This window comes from Myodes glareolus, chromosome 19 (genome assembly GCF_982192425.1).
Source record: "Myodes glareolus chromosome 19, mMyoGla1.1, whole genome shotgun sequence".
NCBI classification, from domain to species: Eukaryota; Metazoa; Chordata; class Mammalia; order Rodentia; family Cricetidae; genus Myodes; species Myodes glareolus.
In genome coordinates this window covers 37,971,059-37,983,973 of record NC_142044.1, presented here as the reverse complement: position 1 = coordinate 37,983,973, position 12,915 = coordinate 37,971,059, and the positions used below count along the sequence as shown (strand labels likewise).

Genomic DNA, 12,915 nt, shown 5'->3' with positions numbered 1-12,915 from the left:
CCAATTCTCCTCTTTGCATGCCTCCATGTGGCTAATGCACCCAGCCGTTCTCTGTGATCCTCCACTGGGTGTGGCATGCATGGGGCTGCTGCTCTGCCTTCCTCACAGCTACGTAGCCCCGGCTCAGATGGGCTGTGGCTCTTGGCAGGTGCTAGTTGGTACCAGGATGCAGGAAGGAATCTGAAGAACTCTGGGAGAGTTTTACAGGTTGTGGACACACCAGGTTTGCATTTCCCTGGTTATAGAGAGCTGGTGGAAGGAAATGGGGACCGTTACGAGATGCCATATCTGCTCAGTCTAGGGGACTGAGCTAGTTGTGGGGGATTTGGGCAAGAGAAAGGGCCAGATTTGGGGGTCTGAGGGAACGTGAATGTTAAGGAGGAGTGGAGAGGGGCCAGAAAGATGGCTCAACAAATAAAGATGCTTGCTGATAAGTCTGGTGGCCTGAATTTGATCCCTGGACCTACAAGGTGGAGGAAGGGAACTGGCTCCTCATAGTTATCCTCTGATCTCTGCATTCTTGCTGTGGTGCATGTGCAACGTGTGGTGTGTGTGTGTGTGTGTGTGTGTGTGTGTAACTAAAAGAAATACAGCTTGTGCAGAGTGGTCAAGGTACTGAGTGTGACCCCTAATACCATCAAAATGGTGTGTGCACATGTATACAGGGCTCTGCATCCCTCATATCTGCACGGAATATGCCTCTTAGCATATGAATGTTTGAAATGTGGGTGGGTGGGGTGGCAGGGCTCAACTGGTGGAGGGAGGGGATATGGAGGGAATTAGAGGCCATGGGGTGAATTGAACTTTGCCTGGCAAAGTCAGTGGGGAAGACCAGTGAACTGGGACCCCAAAGTTTAGGGACAAAGGCAGGTCTTTAGTCTGTATTCCTCTGTTGGTCTGCCTAGGCTACCCACTAATACCGGTCCCCATGCTTGGGCTCTGTTGGTCTGGCTGACTGTGGGGACCCTTTAGTCAGCCATGAGGAGGAGCCTACTGCTGGGTGTGGAGGCCGGGGCATGAGCAAGCCCTCGCTTTGCTTCCCACCCCTCCCCTCCTTCCTGCCTTCCCTTCCTCTCTGCTGGCTCCGAGAACAGCAGCTATGGATAGGTACAGCATGGAGGAGCTGATCCAGCTGGGCCAAGGTAGGGGGCAGCAGTAGTGGAGGCTCAGGTAGAGGACAGACAGTGAGGGACCAAAGTCTCTAGCTGAGGTTGGGCTCTCCATGGCAGGAGGCAGGTCCCTGGTTGGGGTGGGGGTGGGGTGGTGTCCCCTGCTGGTAGTTCTCATGACCTCAGGTGCGACTTAGGGATGGCATGACTCCTCATGGCTAGCCCAGGGTGTGTGGAATATGGGGCAAGGTGCCTAGGGCAGGCTGAGTGGTAGAGGGGCTGCCCAGTGCCAGGGGCTATCTTTGGGGGCTGTCACTGAGGCTGTGGAGACACAGGCTCTGAGCTCCTGCAGAACCCTGCCTGCCTCTCTCTGTCCCTGCTCACTACTGGCCAGCGGGGGTCTCTTTGGCCTGCCCTTGGGACTTCCAGGGGTCCTACCCCCACCCTAGTCAGTCCAGTCCCTGGCTGCCCAGAGCTGGCCACCACAGGGTAGGTTTCTTCAGAAATAAGTTTCTGGCATGTGGTACAGAGGAGCAGGAGGCTGTGGTAGCCCCAGCCTTCTCATGCACTCATCCGCTCAGTGTGAGCAGGGGCCCCACCTCAGCAGTCAGGGTTCAAGGCTGGCTGGCTATACTGTGTTGATGGAGAGACCTTGTGAAACCTCAGGCCAGCTCATCACTGCTACCATGCCTCAGTTTCCTCATCTGAATAGCGTTCTCATTGCTCAAGACTTTATAGGATGTCCTCAAGATTATAATAGAGCGCTGCTCGACACAGGAAGTGTTACAGAATGGAGGACAGACTAGTTCCTCAGCTGTTTGTCAGTCAGGGCCCAGTGTGCTCAGGCTCCCGAGAGGAAAGAGATGGGGTTGTGTCTCCCCTCCAGATGCATGCACACATGATACTTGTTTCTCAGGAAACACTGGGGTCCAGGTCAGTATTGCATATGGCGGATGTATTCTGGGCCTGCTTGCTGACCTGTGGGGACACTGTCTCCACACACCGCGAATGCTAGGAGTCTGAGGGGTACCAGAAGGAGAGGCCTAGGGTGGGAGGTGCAGTCTGATAGGGGCAGGTGAGTGAATGTTCGAGTGACTTAGGCCCCAGTTTTGGGCTGCCCGGGCCTCTGGCTTATAGTGTGACCTTGGAGGAGCAGTCCTGTCTGCCCTGAGGCCAGGTGTTGTCTTGAGTGACTTGGAGCACAGAGCTCTCTGGGAGAAAAGGGGCTGTGCCTCTTTGGCCCATGTGGCATTTCCCAAGAGCACCCTATAAATTGGGCAGGACATGGGCAGTACCCTCTCCCAAGGGAACATGAGCTTGAGTCCACTTCTGCCTCCATCCACGGTAGATCCTGGTGCCAGGGACCTCCTTATTATAGTATCACCCATGGGTGCTGGGGAGGGGAGGACACTGGGGTGGGGGAGCTACGTGTTGTGGGGCCACCGAGCCAGATGGGACTCCAGTGAGCCTGGGCTCCATACGTCATGTACTAAGTCTGGACAAGTGACGGGTGTTGCTTGCCCTCCTTGGATATTTATATCCCCCTGGGCCCCCTGCCCATAGCTCCTCTCCCCTCCCCCAACTTCTGCTGACAGGGCTGGAAAGCTGTGCCCTCCTCCAGCCTCAGCACTGCCGCTGCAGGCTTCTGCCTCAGAGGGGCCTGTGACCCTCCCCACGCCCCTTGCCCGCTCCCTGTTCGCCCTGTGGGCTCCTGTCGCTGTCCCCAATGAAGATCGTGCCCGGTAGGTGGGGCAACCCTTCAGAGTCTTTTGGGAACCCCGCTAGGCTTGAGGCCATGGCCTCTGTCTCCCTCTGTATACACTCGGCTGCCTAGCCTCACTGGCCTCTCCCTCAGACCCTGTCCAAGATGGCACATGGGAGCTTGGGGCTTGTGAGAAGCCCACCCGTCTTTCAGCGTGGTGGGGGTCAGCTGTAGGCCTGGGGAAGGGCAGTGAGGGACTGGGCACTGACATCCATTCACCCTCTGTGCTTGGTGGCTGTTCCCAGAGGGCACCCTTGGAAGTAGACTAAGAGTTTGGGTCCTCCTCCTGACGGGGACGAGGAGTGTTGGTTAGGCTTGACTTGGGAGAGACGATCAGTGTTGAGTCTGCCCAGGCTAGGCTGGGGGGCTGAGGCCCGGGGAGAAGAGCTACAGGCCCCTCCTCCTGGCGGGTGTGGCTGCGGGTAGGCAAGAGTTAAGGCTCCGGTTAACCTTGAGCGTCGGTGGCTCTGCGTAGAGACAGCTGAGCTGGGCCCTGTGGGGAGTGCGGGTGGGGAGCGGCCAAGAGCCGCGGGAGGGAGGAGGCTGGGAGGAGGCTGGGTAAGAGCGCAGTTGGTGCCGCCGAGGGGACTGTACATTGTCCCCCCGCTGAGTGCAGATAGTACGTACAGTAGGGCAGCCTCTGAAGGCAGGCCAGCAGCAGACAGGGTGGGCTCTGGTCTTGGGGGACCCCTTCGCTCACCCTCCATGCAGGGAGGTGTTGTCTGACTTCGCAGCAGCTGGTCCCTGGTGAGGACGGCTCTGCCCATTCAGTGTGGCCGCCATGGAGCCGTCGGGCAGCCTGTTTCCCTCCCTGGTAGTCGTGGGGCATGTTGTCACTTTGGCTGCCGTATGGCACTGGCGCAAAGGGCATCGGCAGGCACAGGATGAGCAAGGTAAGCACCCTTGCCTCTGCCACTGTCATGGGGCCACTGCCCCTGCCAGGAGACTGGGGCGGGGCAGGGGGTGGAGGGTCCGCCTTCCTCCCGCCCCCTTGCCTTATCCGATCCCTCCTCTTCCTGCTCCTGAGTGAAATACCGGTGTTTGTGAAAGCGGATTGCCTACCCTGTGCCCACTCTGCATTGAAGATCCTTCCACTTCCTGGGGTGTGCTGGGGCGGGGGGGGGGTGGGGTGGGGTGGTGGCTTTGCGGCTGTCTAACCTGCAGCAGGTCCTGGGCAGGTGAATGGAAAGAGGCTGGGGTTGAGCTCTGGTTTGAAGGCGCAGGCCTGTGGGAATGCCTGCCTTTTAAAGAAAGGTCCCTTTCCTTTGCCACAGCAGTGAGAAACCAGAGTGACAGGTTCACAGGCTGATCTGGGTAGGACACAATGCCTGCCTAGCGGCCTTCCTGCCCACAGAGTGTAGGCTGAATTGCACAAAGGCAGTTTGTCTGAGTGTCCTCCAACATGGCATAGGACCCAGGACCAGTTGTGGGGCAAGCAGTTAGGCTCTGTTCTGCCCTCTCCTCAAAGTCACCAGCTCTTGGGCTATGGTCCGAGGTGGCCATGCTCACCGCAGAATGGGGTGGGGCTGAAGTGAATGGAGCCTGGGACAGTCCCTGGGGATTGGCAGTTCTGCACCAGGGCTTCTGGCCAGAGAGGGACTGCCCTCCTGAGATGCACCTCAAGCCAGCACTGACGGGAGTGTCTTTGTGGTCTCTTGCCCCCTAGCGGGCCTGCTAGGTCTTAGCGTCCAGTGGAAGATCGCCAGGATGTGGGTCTTAGAACGGGTTTTCCAGACGTGGCTCTAGGGTTCCCAGAAGACGGTGAGTCAGCTGTAAACAGTGGCATCCAACAGAATGCACAGGCTCAGGTCCAAGGGCTTCTTCCCCTCCCAGGACGCTGGGCCCTCCTCCCTGAGCTAACTCAATTTTGTTTCTTGTCACCACAAGAGGGAAGGGGCTCACTGTGTCCCCTCTTGGTTCACTTGATGCCTTGTAGTGCAAGGTGTGGGCGTGGTCGCCCGAAGTTCTGTACTCTACCCGTCGCCTCAGCAGATCCAGACTCTTGAAGCGGGTGACACTTGCACACCCTGCTAGGAGTGGCACTCCCACAGTGGCCACGCGTCTAGAGTTACCATGGGCGGGGGAGGAGAGTTCCCAGACTCTTTTGACCTAGAGGGTACCTGCACCCCTGTTCCCTCGAGTTCCGGCGAGCTAATTTGCTCCCTATGGGTTGGGGCGCGGCTTCCTGGCCCATACTGGGCGGGGCGGGGCGCTTGCAGCAGGGGCAGGTTCTCCGGGTCTGGGCATTGCGTCCGGTGGGCGGGGGCGAACGTGGAAAGCCAAGCCAGGGCCTTCAGCCTTGAACACAAGCAGGGAGCAGGGCTCTCGTGTCTCTTTGAGCAACCCGGGACACCCGGGGTTCCTGGCCATGGCAGGGACGTGGGCGTGGGCGTCGAAGGGCGTCTTCACTTCGCAGAGGGAGGTCCTGCTGGAACCTCCCTGCTGGCTGGATGGAGGCTGCGAGCGGGTCCGCCGGGGCTACCTCTACGGGCAACTGTGTTGCGTAGGTGGGTGCGGCCGCTCAGGTTGGTGGGCAGGCCCCGAGTTTGTGATGGGGGTGGTACTTGGCCCAGGTACAGCCCCGCCTCCAAGCTCCGGAAACACCTGGGGAGGAAGGCAGGATCGTCTCGCTCAGAGATAGGTTTTCCTCTAGAGGAGGGGGATGGTAAGTGGGCGGGCCAGAGGGTTTTCCGGGCCCGGTGCTTTAGCTGTAGGGAAGATCCCCGGGCGGAGCTGGCGTTGAGGGTGGGGCTCTGGGCCGGCCCACTTGTGTTGTCGACGGCCTTCGAGGTTCTCTTCCAGTGTGCATGTGCATCATGTGTCTGTGTGTGAGCGTCTTAGGTGGGAGAGATTCTTTAGCTATTTTGTTACCACTTCGCTGGAAGCAGGAAAAGACATTCTTTGTAGGACCATAATTACCTCCCTTCCTAGGGAGACTGACTTGCTGCCGAGGGTCAGCTGCGTTTTACACATGTGCAATACAGTATTGGGGTGAGGGGTGTCCCTGGGGGCTGATTGGATAGCCCGTGGGGAGAGCCCCATGAGGTGTGCAGCAGCATTTGAGGGCATGGCTGGGTTCTGGTCAGGTGGGAACTGGGCAGCTTGGGAACCTGTGAGTTTGAGAGTCTGCGTAGGATGAGCAGGGAAGGGGACATCTCCGGCAAGGGGCAAGGCAGAGCTGGGAGAGGGGAGGGCAAGCGTAAGCTCCGAGGCCCCGAAAGACTTTTAAGGAAGGAGGCCCCTAGAGAGAGACTGATGTTCAGGGAAAGGGGTGCTCAGAGGTCACTTGGCGAGGTGGAAACCGCTACCTGGAGCTGAATCCACTTTCCAGGCAGCGTCCTTGGAACATCGTAGACGCTGGAAAAGCAGTTTGGCTGGAGGCTGGGTTAGGATCAGTGTGTATCTTAGTGTCAGATCCTGTCCCCCCCACCCATGTCCTAGTGGTTTCTCAGGTTCCCGCGCTCAACCGTTGTCCCCTTTCCAGGAGCCTGAGCTCTCAGCAGAGCGACAGTTCACATCTGCAGCACATCTGCAGTGCAGCCACCGATCTGGTTATTTATATATACACGAGGTCTACTTGCTTGAAGTGCCTGCCTGACAGCAGAGGCCATCAGAGATGACCAGTGTAGAGTCAGATTTGAGGTTCAGAAGACCTCTGGGGTGGGAGGAGTCATCTCTGGTGGGTTATGGTGGTTGTCAGGCTAGAAGAGAAAGAGGTATTGTATTGGAGGTCGAAGAGAACCCTCATAGGAGGGGTAGTGTATGACACTCAGCGGAGCCTCGTGCGCTGGGTTAATCTCAGGCCTAACTCAGGCACTGGCTCCTACTCCGCCCTACAGAGTTTTGATGCCCTCTTGTGGCCATAAGGGCAGCAGCAAGGGCAGCATAGGGCAAACCTTTCCTGGAATGGTGAGGCCTTCGACACTGGGAAGGGGGGCTGGTCCTTAGCAACTCACAGCTGGATCACATCAAGGCTGGTGCCTGGGCTGGAAAATTCTTGTGGTTTGGGTGGTACATTTTTTCCTACAGTGGGTCGGGTAGGTTAGGCAGTTCCAGTTGCTAGCTATAGGTGGCTCCATCTCCTGACCCAAGGGAGCCAGAGGCTACAATAGACAGGTCTAGTCACAGGGGCCCCTGTGCCCTTTGCCCGGGCTCTCCACCTTTACAGCATGTAACAGCTGTTATCTGCCTGCCCTACCCTGCTGTAAACAGCCCCATCCTGCCCCAAGGTACAGCTTCTTTTCTAGTGAGTCACAGCACCCAGGCCCCCTCCCCAGATCTGACTCACTGGCTGTGCCCCCTTGGTGTGCTGTCTGCTGCCCCAGAAGCCCTTTCTCCCACCCCAACTGGGGAGGTGTCCCTGCAGTTTGGGCTGGTCTGCCCTGCTGGGATGAGTCACCGCTGAGCTATGAGCTGTTCTTGCCTGAGGTGTGCTTTGCCTGGCTGGGCTGGCTTGGGCTGGACTGCTGGGATCCTGTGGGAGACGCTGCCAAAGCCAGGAAGTCCTTCAGTAGGGTCTGGAAACCTGGCAGTTGTGGGGGCTACTTGGATAGGGCATAGTCCTGCTCAGTGCAGGCTTGAGGAGGTATGCTTTTGGGGAATTTCCAGAAGTAGACAGGCAGCTGGTCCCCACCCTAGGAGTTTCTTCTGCAGTCACCGAACAGGGAAATAGCCTGTTATATCTACACAATAACACCCATGAATGGCAGGGAGCCTCTGCTCACCGCGTGTGATACTAGATGCTTCTGGATGGCCATGGGGATAGTAGGTGTTCCCTTGTGATCTTGGGGCCAGCCCTCCCTCCCCCATCTCTGTACCCAGGTCCTACTGCTGTGGGTAGGGTGGGTGAGGAAACCCGGGTTTCCTGTTTCTGGTGGGCTGAGGGTGTGGCCATGGGGGAGGGGCTGCCTTCCTCCTTTCCCGCTGGGACACTCCCCTCTGGGGGGCGGGCAAGGCGGGGTAAGGTTCCTGGGGTGGGACGGCCTTGCTGGGAGTACAGCAGGCAAGGGAGTGGCCACCAGGACTCCAGTCTGAGCTGAGCCTCCATTGAGTTAGTGTCCAGAGCAGCTCGCGGCAGCCTTCAGCAGCCTGTGTGCCACACGAGGCTGCCTACACGGAGCACAGGGTGACGAAGGGGCGGGGGCAGCACCATGTCTCAGCACCGGCTCCGTGTGCCTGAGCCCGAGGGCCTGGGTAGCAAGAGAACCAGCTCAGAGGACAACCTCTACCTGGCTGTACTCAGGGCCTCCGAGGGCAAGAAAGGTAGCTGGCATTCCTTCTGGGCAGAGCCTTGGTGACAGGAAGGGTCCTTCCTGTATCAGGAAGCCTTGGGAAGTGGGGGTGGGGCCTTGTTATAAGGGTATGGATTTTGGGCACAGGCTCCAAGGTGGGGGGGCCAGTGATCCATGCCCATCAGTGATTGATCCTTGAGCTTTAAGCCAGGGGCCAGGGTGTCTAGGGCTCTCTGTGCCTCTGGGAAGGCCTGCTGTCCTGTCAGGGACACTTGACTTTCCCTCCAAAAGCTATGCTGGCCCCAGCCCTGCCATGCTCTTGCTCAGCCTGGGAGGCAGCATGTGGGGTGGGGCAGGCTGGGACTTGTATGCTGTGGGCTCTGGGTACAGTGGCTCTAGACCTCCTCTCTTTCAGAAACAAAGGAAGTTTTGAACAGCACCACCCTGCTAGGACCGGTCCCTTTTGTGGACTAGGGCAGGGTAGACCTGGCTTCCTTGATCTCTGGTGTCTGTATGGGGAGGTTTCTTGGGGGACCTGAGCCTTTCTGATCTGGGAAGGGCGTGGGGTTGCCCTGGTGGAACCTTGTCAGGCAAGATTTGGCCTAGCAGGCCGCTGTGTCTGCATGATGCTCACCTCTGGGGGCCTTTCTAGGCTTCTCCCAGAATCGAGGTAAACTGGTTTTGTCTCCTCCAGATGAACGGGACCGCGTGCAGAAGAAAACTTTCACCAAGTGGGTCAACAAACACCTTATCAAGGTTAGTGGTGTCTGCTTGTGAGTTGGGAGGGTTCCCCAGCCCACACCCCCCCAGGGTGTTCTCACACTTCCTAAGCTCCCCTTTCATCTCTGAAACCTGTTATTTTCTGTCCTTTCCTCCCACACTCACTTCTGTCTCTTTCTTCCTCTTCTTTCTGGTCTCTCATGGTCTCTGCTGTAGCACTGGAGGGCAGAGGTAGGTGCCTGCATGGGGCAGGGGTGTGCTCCACGCCTCTGCTTCTTCACGCCTAGTGCAGCGCCCAGTCCCCGAGTGGCTATGGGGATTCTCATCTTTGGCCATCTTGGTCCCTGCTGTTTCCACAGGCTCAGAGGCACATCAGTGACCTGTATGAAGACCTCCGCGATGGCCACAACCTCATTTCCCTGCTGGAAGTCCTCTCAGGGGACAACCTGGTATGTGTGTCCCTGCCTGCCTGCCTTTCTTGGGGCCTTTTCCTACTGCCCACTCAGTGTCCAGCTTGGTCTCTCACCTTCTCCAGCCTCCTCCAACCCCAACGGCTCCCCCTGGCCAGGGTGTTGGCATTACAACCAAAGGCCAGGCCAGTGAATGGCCGTGGCCCCCGCTGTTCTCTGCCTTTGAGCTCTAACACAGTAACCTCATGCTCTGCTCTGCTTTGGTTTCTCTGCTGCTTGGACTCTGAATCTTGACCTCTGCCCTTTACCCTTTGCCCTGCTCTGGCTGGGCAGCCGAGGGAGCGGGACGTAATCAGGAGTTTGCGCCTGGTGAGTGGTTGTGCCTGCTGGCATGGCGGCACCTGGGCTTCCCAAGACCGTGGAGCCCACCCAGCTCACCTGGGGATGGCAGCCACTCCAGCCTGGCCCACTTCTGGCTCCTGGGCAGGCTGATGGCTGTGTGTCAAGCTGCCTGCTGCCTTCCCTGCTCCTGCACGGGGCTGGGCCAGAGACTCACCAGAAGCTGCAGTGGGCACCACTGAGGACCCCCCTTCAATGCCACTGCCCTCCGCCTGTGGCTTCCTGGCTATTGTCTCCTCCCCACTCCCTTCCTTCCTTCCCACAGCTGGGGTTGCTGGCTTTCTGAGCCTGCCCCCTGGACTAGTGGTCATCCAGCTGAGGAGGGTGAACCTGGGATGATGGAGGGGCTGTTGATGCACCGGGGAAGACCTTGGTTTAGTTGCTGCTGCTGCTTTGGGGGTGGCTGAAGGGTGGGGGCCTTGAGGTAACTGTTGCCCTGTGGACTGTAACTGTGTCTTGCCTCCTCTCAGCCCCGAGAGAAGGGGAGGATGCGCTTCCACAAGCTGCAGAATGTTCAGATTGCCCTGGACTATCTCCGACATCGCCAGGTAAGACTTCTACCTGGCCCCAGGCTCTAGGTCATAAACCCCAAACCCGGCCACCTCGCTCTGCTGTGGGTTGTGACTGAACCATTTGTTTTCAGGTGAAGTTAGTGAACATCAGAAATGATGACATTGCTGACGGCAACCCCAAGCTGACCCTTGGCCTGATCTGGACCATCATCCTGCACTTTCAGGTAGATGGCTACCCCCCTACCATCCACCTTCCCCTAGGATTTTGGTGGGTTTCGTGGCTAGTTGGCTGGCCCTATTTCTGGCTAGGGTGTGGCCCAGGAGGTGGTGCCTTTGAGCCTTCCTGCCAGTCTGAGCATATGCTTGCTAGCTCTGTGGCTCCAGGGTGTAATCCTCTCTTGCCAAGATCTGCCTATTCTGTGCCCTTGGGTCCTGACTAGATAGGGCTGGTAGAACCTCCTTGTAGAGGAATGCATTTTTCTGCTGGCTGCCTAAAGAAGTTTCTGGAGCTGCAGGGATACCCTGGGTGACTCATCTATTGCCTGTGCTAGCCTCACAGGAAGCCACAAATCTAAGATCTTGGTCCTAAGAGCCAGGCTGGCATGGTAGCTGAGTCACATGGGCTGGGCAGCAAACAGACAGCTAGAGACAGGCTGGCATGCATACTGACAACAGGCAGGCTGCTAGACCCTGACCCACCATTGGACTTAGGGTCAGGATGCCATCCCCACACATCATATCCAGTTTCCAGACACTCCTCCCTCCACCTGGGCCTGCAACTAGAGAGGTGCCTTGACCTGCCCCTTCACCCCAACAGCTGGACCAACTTTGAGGGTTGCCCTTCTTGTGTCCATTACCCTTCATCTGTGTTGCTTGCTAGCCTCTGGGGGTTTAGGGTGTACTCCAGCCTCCCCCAGCTAAGGGGAGCCCAAAAGCATCAATCATTTGACAGTAGACATTACTTCATTGTCTTCTGTGGAAGCTGCCTCCTGGAGTGGCCTGGTCTTGAAAAAAATGTGGTAGGCTTTACCCAGGAACCCCAGTGTGCCCCAGGTGGCCTGGGAGCCCGGGGTATTGCAGTTGCATGCTGAGCTGCTCTGCTTCCATGTGGGCAGCCAAAGCATCCAGTGGTGTGGGTGGTGAGGCAGGTCAAGTGGCCAGGACTGAGTGTCTGCCTCTGTCTGCTGTGTGTGGCAGATCTCAGACATTCAGGTGAGCGGGCAGTCGGAGGACATGACCGCGAAGGAAAAGCTGCTGCTCTGGTCACAACGGATGGTTGAGGGCTACCAAGGCCTGCGTTGTGACAACTTCACTACCAGTTGGCGTGATGGCCGTCTCTTCAACGCTATCATTCACCGGCACAAGTATGTGTTCCCATGGAACAGAGGAAGGCTGGAGGTTTGGGAGCACTTCAAGCAAGTCAGGGCAGAGAGGCAGCTGGAGGAGTTATCTTCACTGTTGGAACCTGGTGCCTGCAGGGTGTATTGAATTCCTGCAGCTTCCTCTGGAAGGTGCCTGGAGCAAGGCCCTGCTGTCTCCACCAGGGCCTTTCCGAAACACCTCTGTTCGTCCGGCTGGTCATGTCCACATGAACCCTATGAAGGAACTTGCTGGGCAGGGAGACTGTAGGAGCCCAAGTTGATGATATCCAACCACCATACTACTCCTGTACTGGTGCTCAGCGGAGGCTTCTTGGGCCCCGTTGTTGGGTGTGGTGGCGCATGCCTTTAATCTCAGCGCTCTGGCGGCAGACACAGAGACAGGTGGTTCTGTGACTCAGCTCTATGTAGGAGTTACAGACCAGTAGCCAGGGTTACACAGTGAGACCTGCCTCAAAACAACCCACCAACCCCAAACAAGAATCATCTTCCCCATTGTAGGATTGGAGCTGTTAGTGAAGCAGATGGTGTGGCTTTAAGAGGGTATGGAGCTGGGCTCTGTTTGCTAGGATGTCTGAAGGAATGTGTCTCCACTTGTCCGCAGGCCCATGCTCATTGATATGAATAAAGTGTATCGTCAGACCAACCTGGAGAACCTAGACCAGGCCTTCTCCGTGGCAGAGCGGGACCTGGGAGTTACAAGGCTCCTGGACCCAGAAGGTATGAACCACTCACTGGCTTTCCCCATCTTCACCCTTGTGGCTCAGGCCCCACTGAACTAGCCTTCCCCTGCAGATGTGGATGTCCCTCAGCCTGATGAGAAGTCTATCATCACCTATGTTTCATCCCTGTATGACGCCATGCCCCGTGTGCCCGGCGCACAGGATGGAGTGAGGGCCAATGTGAGTGGGTAGCCCACGATGGGTGAAAGTTGGGCCTCAGCACAGAACCCAAGATCCTGATCCTTGCTTGCTCTCTCCCTTGCTCACAGGAGCTGCAGCTTCGCTGGCAGGAGTACCGGGAGCTTGTGTTGCTGCTTTTGCAGTGGATCCGACACCATACTGCTGCCTTTGAGGAACGCAAGTTCCCCTCCAGCTTTGAAGAGATTGAGGTGGGCCTGCCTACTTGGGCTGCTGTCCTTCGATTGTCTTGGTGTAGTTGCTGACACCCCCTCGTTTCCATAGATTCTGTGGTGCCAGTTTTTGAAGTTCAAGGAGACGGAGCTTCCTGCCAAGGAGGCAGACAAGAACCGGTCCAAAGGCATCTATCAGTCCTTGGAGGTAAAGTGGGACGTGCCTAAGGGAAGTGAACTTAAGTGGTGTCTCCTGGGTTGTAGGCCAGCCGGGGGTAGAGATGAGCATCCAGGAGGCCTTATGTCCAGTTCAGGCCTGAG

The 12,915-nt window shown here is 57.5% G+C and overlaps 1 protein-coding gene across 9 annotated transcripts in view; it reads left to right on the top strand.

Moving 5' to 3' along the window:
• Positions 1-12,915, top strand: part of Plec (plectin) — a 61,864-nt gene that overhangs the window by 28,973 nt on the left and 19,976 nt on the right. For 5 of the 9 annotated variants that reach the window (XM_087898874.1, XM_087898882.1, XM_087898878.1 and 2 more), the window contains 9 exons: positions 8,797-8,858; positions 9,182-9,271; positions 10,102-10,179; positions 10,275-10,367; positions 11,341-11,507; positions 12,127-12,242; positions 12,318-12,424; positions 12,514-12,633; positions 12,707-12,802. In XM_087898874.1, coding sequence (XP_087755000.1) covers positions 8,797-8,858; positions 9,182-9,271; positions 10,102-10,179; positions 10,275-10,367; positions 11,341-11,507; positions 12,127-12,242; positions 12,318-12,424; positions 12,514-12,633; positions 12,707-12,802 — 929 coding nt within the window. Of the gene's footprint in view, positions 1-2,820; positions 2,852-3,460; positions 3,765-5,201; positions 5,379-7,887; positions 8,134-8,796; positions 8,859-9,181; positions 9,272-10,101; positions 10,180-10,274; positions 10,368-11,340; positions 11,508-12,126; positions 12,243-12,317; positions 12,425-12,513; positions 12,634-12,706; positions 12,803-12,915 lie in introns of those variants that run through there. The other 4 variants (XM_087898881.1, XM_087898877.1, XM_087898875.1 and 1 more) reach the window with 4 other exon arrangements.